The sequence below is a fragment of the Vicia villosa genome, linkage group LG4 (genome assembly GCF_029867415.1).
Source record: "Vicia villosa cultivar HV-30 ecotype Madison, WI linkage group LG4, Vvil1.0, whole genome shotgun sequence".
In the NCBI taxonomy this organism is placed as follows: Eukaryota; Viridiplantae; Streptophyta; class Magnoliopsida; order Fabales; family Fabaceae; genus Vicia; species Vicia villosa.
Window position 1 is genome coordinate 192,747,371 of NC_081183.1, and position 9,414 is coordinate 192,756,784.

The 9,414-nt window shown below is 31.8% G+C and overlaps 1 protein-coding gene across 1 annotated transcript; it reads right to left on the reverse strand.

Moving 5' to 3' along the window:
- LOC131596534 (probable disease resistance protein At4g33300) lies at positions 1-3,441 on the reverse strand. Its single transcript, XM_058869209.1, has 5 exons — positions 2,698-3,441; positions 1,810-2,198; positions 1,366-1,721; positions 1,046-1,257; positions 1-955 (listed from the first exon to the last, which is right to left on the reverse strand). The coding sequence occupies exons 1-5, from the start codon at positions 3,380-3,382 to the stop codon at positions 129-131; spliced, it is 2,469 nt and encodes an 822-aa protein (XP_058725192.1). The 5' UTR covers positions 3,383-3,441; the 3' UTR covers positions 1-128.
- Positions 3,442-9,414: the final 5,973 nt, after the last annotated feature.

The following is a 9,414-nucleotide window of genomic DNA, read 5'->3' on the forward strand; positions in this document are numbered from 1 at the left end:
TTTGAAAGTAAAATCACATGTTATAACTACCAAAAAGATGATGGCATGCTACAATTACCGTTACAATATGAACAAGTATTTACAAAGAAATGTGAATCTAAAAACATCACAAGAAACATAATCATTAATCAGTCTTGTAACCAGTCTAGATCATATTGCATCTCTGCTACTTCAATATGGACATTAGGATTAACCTTCTTAACTTCTTTCCACATCCAAGACACTTCGTCATCACAAACTACATGTTGCAAAGAGTGCAATGACAATGCCGATTTCGGTATATTTGAAATCATCGGACACTCCCTCATGTCGATTTTCTCCAAGCTCACAAGCTTACCGATTGCTTCAGGGAAGCCTGTAAGGTAAATACATTGGGAAACGTCGATATACTTCAATCTTGTCATTTCACAGATGCTAGGAGGAAGTGTTCTTAAAACCGGACACTCGTATAACCGGAGAATCTCAAGAGATTTTAGTGAGCCTAATTTGATAGGTAGCTGTGTCAAGCTATGACAGTTAGTGAGACTCAAGTTTCGTAGTGAGTGTATTCGACAAATACTTGGAGGAATCTCGGTTAAATCGTCGCAGCGATCAAGCGTGAGCTCAGAGATGTTGGGGAAGATGTCGGCTAGCTTTGACTCTTTCGTCTCAAGACTGTTGTTAATCTTACAGAGGACGATAAACAATTTGCTCAAGCTTTCCATGACTATGCCTGATAACTTTGGGATGGAAACTTTTTCAAGCCAAAGGCTCCTCAAGGTGGTTAAATTCTTGAAAACCGAAACATTGCGAAGACGGGCGTATGTAGTGCTGTGGTTTATTACTATTAATGCTTTTAAATTTGGCATTCTCTTAATGAAGGGAGGTAAGAAATATTCACTAGATGTGAAATTAATAATCAGCACTTCAACTTTAGGAAATTCCAAATTGCACCAGTCGTTTTCTCTCATTTCAGCTGCAATGTGAAGTTCGTCACACAGATTAATCACAGAACATGAATCATGAATGAAAATTACAATATAAAGAAAGTACTTTGTATATATACCTGTGTTAATTGAAACAATTTGAGCGTCGAATGATTGGTCAGCATATCTCAACCATTCTTTAGGAAGTTGTCCGTTATCTTCTCGTTTTGACATTACTAACCTCCGGCGTTGATTAACGCTCCCACGGTTGCTCAAATTAAGGGCAAGATCTCTCAGAATATCATGTTGAGTCACAGAAATTTCAAAGCAACTGCTATACAGACCACCAGCACTGAAAAGTCAAAATGTAAAACAGGTTTTAGTATAATATGCTATTTCTATTTGGCAAGAGATTATATATCAATTCGTAAAACACTACGCATTTTTTAAAGTCGCATACCGTGCTTCTTTCACTAAGGTGAGGAGATTCTTGTTTGAAAGCTCAACCACAATAGCATATGCTTCTGTTTCATGAATATCATGAATTTCAACCCACATATTGATTAGAACTTCTAGCGGAATCTTTTTATCCTCGGGAAATGAACACAGGTCCAAGAAGCACTCTTTGATCTTTTCTGGTAAGTAATTAGTACTAATTGCCATTCTATCCATCAGATCAAGTTCATAGGATTCACCGATGCTTAAGCCTTGAGAAAGCCTTGTTTTAACGCTTAACCAATACAATTCATTCTGATCTCGTAACGAAGCTCCGATCACTTTAAGAGCTAATGGAAGCTTTCCACACTCAGCCACAACCTGTACATAACATAACAATTTACTTTTGGTAAACGGTTCAATCCATGTACAAGGACAAAATTCACAACATCAAAGATGAAACCATTACCTGTTTGACTAAGTTGTGATTAGCTGAAAAAGGGATTGATTTCTGTCCGAAAGTGTGGTGACAGAATAAAGACAGTGCATCGTCTTCGCTCAGCTTTTCCACCTGATAGACTGTGTCAACCAATCTAAACCTTGAAACCACAATGTATTTGACCCGAGGTATTCTAAACACAAGCTGCTCCAACACAGGTTTCGACCACACATCATCAAGAACAATTAGGATTGGAGCCTGGCTCCCACCACATTCAAATTGGGGATTCCACTGAGGAACAACATAATTGCTACTCAAGTTTCCATTTCCCATGACGTATCCCCAAATCTTCGCCCTCAGCTGCTCCACATTAGGCGATTGCGAGACAGTTAGAAACAAGATTCTTTCTTTAAAATGACCTGCAAAAGGAAAATGTTGAAAAGTTCAAACCATTTGAAATTCATAAAAATATATAAATGTTAATGTATGCCCTCATTTATAGTTCAAGCAGCCCTCTCTAGTTAAATTGTCGGAATTTGGATTAACCTAATCCAAGGACTAACAATTTAACGATCAGAAGAGAACTGCATAACTTTTTGCCTATTCATGTTTCAATCCAACCATCATCATCATCATATATGAAAACCAAGACATTGAAAACCACTAATCCAAGGGATTCAATCCCCTGTCCAATTGTTAGCACCTAACTGGTTTCGAACCTGAGACCTAGAGAGGAGCACACTCTCAAGAACCAAGTTTTCACCGATAGGCCATGGGATTGTTATTATTACTATCAACAACTATGAAACTAAAAATAGCATAACTTAATAAACATCACTCTACATAGTAAAATCTATATTATCAAATGTAATAATTGTGTTGAAAGATTATGAACAATAAATTTAGATTGAATCTTACATCGAACTTGTTCATCTTTGCAAACCTCTCTAGCAAGAGTAGTTTTTCCAGATCCACCCATCCCACAAATCCCAACAACACACAAATCCTTCCTTTCAACAACCATATCCATAACCTTCTTCTTCCCAAACTCCAAACCAATACTAAAATTAAAATTCCCAAAACTACCCTCATCTTCCTCAGTAGTCCTAACAGCTTCCTCAACCCACCCACCACCACCAACCCCAATCTTCATCGACTCAAAAAACCTCTCTATCCTCCTCTGCGACGCATCAATCCGATGAAACCGTTCATCCATATCCGATCTAAGCCTATGCACATCAGCAAGCATATAAGCCTGCGACGAAACCTGCAAGAAATTCGTCACACTTTCTTCAAGACTCTCCATTTTCTTCGCCAGCTGAAAGTTTCTATAAACATTCCAGCGACTAGTAGCAAGCACCTGATGAGAAAGCTCAACTCCGGAGCGTAGAATCTCCGAGACGCGATCAAGCTGAGACTGTCTCGGCGGCGGAAGCTCGTCACCGGAGTATTTAATTTCTTCGATCGTCGGGAGAATATCACGGATGAAAGTTAAAAGCTGTTCGGCGCTTGCTCGTGAGTTGAGCGTTTTGCGTGAAACCGTTGTGAGCATTTTCCATAGGTCGGTGCATATGTCGCTGGAAATTATGTCCGTTATGCCCATCGCGGCGTTTTCCGCCACTGAGCGGTGATTACAGTTATTGTGATGAATTTCCTCGTAACTTCGTGCTCTTTTTAATACTACGAGAGTCGAATGGGTGAGTTTACTAGAATGCCCTTTTTTAAGCAATGATTTGAGCTTTTTCAACTAAGCTGAGAAAGAGACAAAGTTGTAACTTTGACCAGTTATAATTTCGCGGTAATATAAAGTCAGTTATGTTGCTACTATAAGAAAGTAAAAAAAAAACAATAACGCACGCGGGAAATTATTATAAAATAATTTTGGAATTTTAGTGCATATTATTTAAAGATAAATATACACCTTTAATGTAAGAAATTTTACAGAATCGTTTAAGAAAAAATAATAAAATTATTTAATAAAAAATAGTTAATATGTTAAATCATTTAATTGTTTTAAACTATTAGGGGATGTAAAGTTATTTTTACACAGTAAAATATTTTAGGTAAATGAAGGTAGGGAGTGAAGTGAGTATATTATATTAGGACTAGGTGTGAAAGGGGCTGCATGATGCATCGAGAACATTGAATACTAAATTGTGGTGCAAATTGTTTGCTTCATGAAGTGAAATATTGAAATTGAGGAGACAGTGGTTTACTTACACTAATAAAAAAGATTTTTTTTTTTATTTTTAATGTGGCGTTAGTTAAAGTGAGACCCTCTCTCGGTTTTTTGTGTGTCTTTACGTCATTTTAATACCCTTATGCCTATCCATGTATAATGTATTGTATGCTAATGATATTATAATGATATGGAGATAAATTATAAGTTACCTTATAAATTTCGTTAACTTATATGGCAACGCTTGTGGTCAAACTCTGAACTTTGAAATTTTTTATTTGGTGATAGTTCTATTCTACTGGTATAAACGATAGGTTACTTTCTAATCATATATACGAGTTATTGCAAATTCCTACTATTATCACCTCTTCTCTTTGTGCTAATATCTGCCAGGGTGATTGGTCCATTCCACCCATAATTACCCATGGTTGACTGAGATAATTCTTCAATTAATAATTCATTTGTCCCTTTCCCAAGACAAGTTGATTTAATCCTTCAATTAGTAACTCATTTGTCCCTTTTCCAAGACAAGTTGATTTAAAACTTAGGGTACAGCAAGAGATCTTAATAGGTCTCTCACATAAATAGAGTATGTTTTTCTATTATTTTTTTTTGTTTTTAACTATTTAGTGAGAAATATTGACTCCAAAAAAAAAAATCTTCTGCAAGTATTTGTGAACAATAATTTTTTTGGGTGAATATAATTTTTTTTTGAAATTGCAGAGGGGTTTTTGACCCTCACAAAATAATCTCCGCTAAAATTAATAAATAACTCGTCAAAAACACAAAAAAAAAAAAGAGATCTCTCACGTGAGATTCCATTTTAGACCTAGCGGTGAGAATCATTAACGTGCAAGGGACTATGGTTAAAAAAAAAAGATTTAATAGAAAGGAAATATTTAACAACACATGTGGAAAATATTCAAGTAGTCGCTACTAAGAAATTTATTGTTTCGCATATTATTTTTTAAATTTATTTTGATCTCTTAATTAAAAAAATATATATTAATTTTTTAATTTTTTAAAATATATCATATTAATTTTTTTCATTTAATTAAACGAAAATGATTACTATAATATATTTTGAAGAAGTAGATGACTAATACGAAGTTAGGGGATTGAAATAATTTTGAAAATTTAGTGCATAATATTTAACAATGTGTTAATATTAGTCATAATTAAATTAAAATATTTTGAAATTAGATAAATGAAGGTAGGGAATGAAGTGAGTATATTATATTAGGATTAGGTGTAAAAGAGGAGAGGCTGCATTCGGAATGTTGAATACTAAATTGTGGTCCAAATTGTTTGCTTCCTAAAGCGAAATATTGAAACTGGGGGGCAGTGGTTTTACTTACACTAAAGAAAATAATGGTTACTTCATTGGTTTCATCTCTTGTCAATGTGGTTTTCGTTTAAAGTGACCCTCTCTTTTTTCTTCTTTTATTTTTTTGTCTTGTAGAAGAGGTTTTTTTTTTTAGAGATATGTTATTTTTTGTTATTTAATATCCTAGTTATGTATTGTATGATAATGATATTTTGGTGTTATGTAGAGAAATTAGAAGTTATTTGACTTATCTTATGATTGTAACGTATCTGGTCAAATTTGGTGATTTGATTGGCAATATGCGGAACAATTTGGTGTAAAAGGAATGCAATCATCTTCAAATATAGAAGCTTTTAACGCTGACGGCATCATTGACAAGGTTAAATTGCTTTTCCGGCGGTGGAATATTATGGGTTCCAAATCCAAGATTCTTGTAGCTTTTTCTATTGGAACCAACACACTTTAGACTTCTTTAAAGTTTAAGTGTTGTTTGTAAATGGGTGAGTACTCTTTTGAATGAGATTTTCATTGCCTATAAAAAAAACGTTTGTGGTCAAAATTTGAATTTTGATAAGTGAGAGTTTTGCGATGATGCTATTTCTCTTTTAGGTGTATCACATATTTATTGAGTTTGAATGGCCTCTCATAAAGGTACCTTATTTTTCATGTATTTTGAGCAATGTTTTAAAAATCGGTCCGAAGATCGAAACGGTGAAACTTTCGGTTTAAGATTTAATTGAGTTTGATGCATTTTTTTAACATGACGATTTTAGAAAACCAATTCCGATTCTATGATTCAAATAATTTTGGACAGTTTAATCTGGTTTTTTCGGTTCTACTCTGGTTTTCACTAACTAGCAATTTTGAAAGGTTAACTCAATCGGATTCATCTCCGATTCGTGGTCTAACCAGCCTGTTCGATTCGATTTTTAAAACATTGATTTTGAGTTCTCATATTTAAGAAAGCTTAAGATTTTTCACCTTCAATCTGGTGTGGACAAAATTAAGGTTAAATTAGTTGATTGAAATGGTCATTTGTGTGATTGAATTTAGCGATTTTACTGTATATATAACTTTGTGATTTTAGACAAAATGAAAGAGAAATGAATGGTTAAAATAGATTATATTTGTGCGAGAGAAAATTATTTAACGAGAGATAGAGGAAAAGTCACAGCACAATATTACCACATTTCCAAAATCACTCAATCTTTGTCATTTTCTCTCTATCATTTAAATTTATAATTTATAGTAACTTGATGTTTTACTTTGTTTATGGTTGGTCACTCAATCTTTTTCATTTTCTCTCTATCATTTAATAGTGTATTATAGATTTTTAGTTTCTCATATTTATAGAGAAATTAATGGTTGATAATAGTCTTGCATCTTCGGTTAATATATATTTCCTCCGTCCCAAAATAAGAATATTTTTAGTTTAAAAAAATTGTCTTAAAATAAGAGTTTTTTTACGTTTTCAATACAATATTAATTAATTCTTATCAATTTTATTCCTGATAATTATTGTCTGTACTACTTCAAGCTATTACATCATATTATACCTTTATGACGACTAATAGTAATTAAAGACAATTTTATAAAATTGTTATATTTAATTATTTAATCATTATTTTTCTTAATCTATGTTCAACAACTTTAAAAGACTTTTATTTTGAGACGAAAAGAGTGTATTTTTACATTTGGTTGGATAATAGTTTACCTTTTATTAGATTAAATTTTGATCAAAATAAATATGATCTATCAGTATGTTAACGCGAAACATTTCTTGCATTTTAAGAAAGAGAAGAACATATGAATTAAGAGAAAAGAAGTAAATTAACTTGTGCTATATTGATAACAAATGAGTCATTCATGTAATACAATGGCACAACACAAAAAAAAAAAACTCAAGTTGTGGGGTTAATATCATCTCACAATTGTTAAAAAAACCGCAACTAAACTATTGCAGGGTAGACTAAACACCTGCAAAAACGTTACACGTAATTTGCCGCAGAGTGAAAATTACATCGCAACATTGCTAAGTGAAAATCACGCTGCAATGTTGTTAGGTAAATTTCACTTTGCAACGTCCTTCCTAGAGACCAGAGCAACGCGTCAGTCGGTGTCAGAAGAACATGGTTAAAACATGACATTTGTTTGTTAAGTGAAAAATACCTCGCAAAATTTATATTTGTAGGGCAAAAAATACCACACATACTTATTTTTTGTTAAATGATTTACTCCATACAAAATGTAATTAATATAATAAAAAATATGTTATTATATTTATATTATTATGAATATTAACTTTAATATATATAATAATAAAAATATAATCAATAATTTAAATTTAAAAATTAATTAAAAATATTTAAATTCATAAATATCTTTGTTGCAAGGTGACTAAATCTCGCAAATATATATTTTTTCAAGGTGATTAACGCATGACACCGTCACCTCGCAACTTTAAGATTTTCTTGTAGTGCCAATGTAAAAGTGATGAAGACATACATCTCATGTTTTAAAAATTCAAAGATTTTCTAAGGCACAAAAATAAACTCCAAAGTTATAGAAACAAAGTAAAGAAAGATCAACCTTCATTTCAACTTACTTCTAGTGCAAAAAGAAAGGTTACATAAAGCAATATTATTCGTATAATCATAAGAAATTTAAAAGGTACAAATAACCACAAAAAGTTTTAGGGAGAGCTTTTATTACATGGAACAACAACAAAAACATGGACTCCTACAATGAATCTGAAAAAGAGAAAGAAAATAACCATGAAGAAAATGAGGTAAGTAATCTAACTTCTGAATTTAATTATAAAAAATTATTTCGAATATGTAAAAGTTAGATAAGGACTCAAGTAAATTAAAACACAATATTTCTACTTCTAATATTGCTATCTTTTCTCTTGAAAAAAATAATATAAAAATTATAGCCTTATATAAAAACAAAATATTTTAATTCAAAACTCTTTCCCTTATTCTCTTTCTCAAGATGGTATTGTTGAACCTACCAAACGTGAACAATAAAATATTTTGAAAAATAAAATTGACGATTTGTATAACACACTTGATAATTTTACTAAAGGAAGAGATAACTTGAATTGTCTTCTAGGTAATCAAAAAGCATCTTATAACAAAGTCGATCTAGATTATGAACATAAAAATACTGTTAGAAATTTTAGTAACATATGTCATGCAAATAGGACCTATAAATCTAATATTCTTAAATGCAATAATTATAATAAAAATGACCATTTTGCTTTGTTAAGAAAATTTATGAAAGAAAGAATGTTTATCCTCCTTCTCATTTCTATAAAAAATACCATGAACGTAAATTGAGAAACATGTCTATTACATCTTTTTTTGCAATCCTAATGAGAAATCTAGAGGAAATGTTTATTAAACTAATATTAAAGGACTAAAAAATATTTAGGTACCAAAGGTCAAAAAGTCAAGTTGCAATGCAGATATGCTTGATAGCTCAAAATCAAAATGTCATAGTAATAACGGTTGTTCAAATCATACGATTGAAGAAATAAATATTTTCTCTTATTTTAATCCTACAAGTGGAGAAATTTTCTCTTATAGCGACGTCAAAAGTAAATTTGTTGGATATGAGACTATTGTCAAGAGTCTTAATTCTGCTGTTGAGTTGTACGTTCTGATTATTAAATATTTTAACACAATTTATTTGATATTAAGTAAGTTGTATGACAAATGTAAGAGAATATCGACTAATTCTGATCTTTAAAACTCCAAAATATTATTTATCTTTTTTTATTAATTTTTTTTTAAAAAACTATGACTATAGAACAATTCATCCATGTTTGCTTTTTTGAACTAACCATGTTGTAGAGGTTTATGTTGACTAATGGAATAATTTTGGTTTTTTCTTTACCCACCTCCCTATGGGGTCACCCCCAGCGAAATCCCAAACTTACCCCTGCTTCGGAGATTCATCTCCGAAGTAATTTTTTTTAGATTTTTTTAGACTTCGGAAATGCATTTCCGAAAACACCAAAAAATTGGTGTTTTCGGAGATGCATTTCCGAAATGCATGAAAATTCAGTTATTTTTTACAATCAGGTAACATTTCGGAAAAATGTTCATATACCATCAAAATCAAA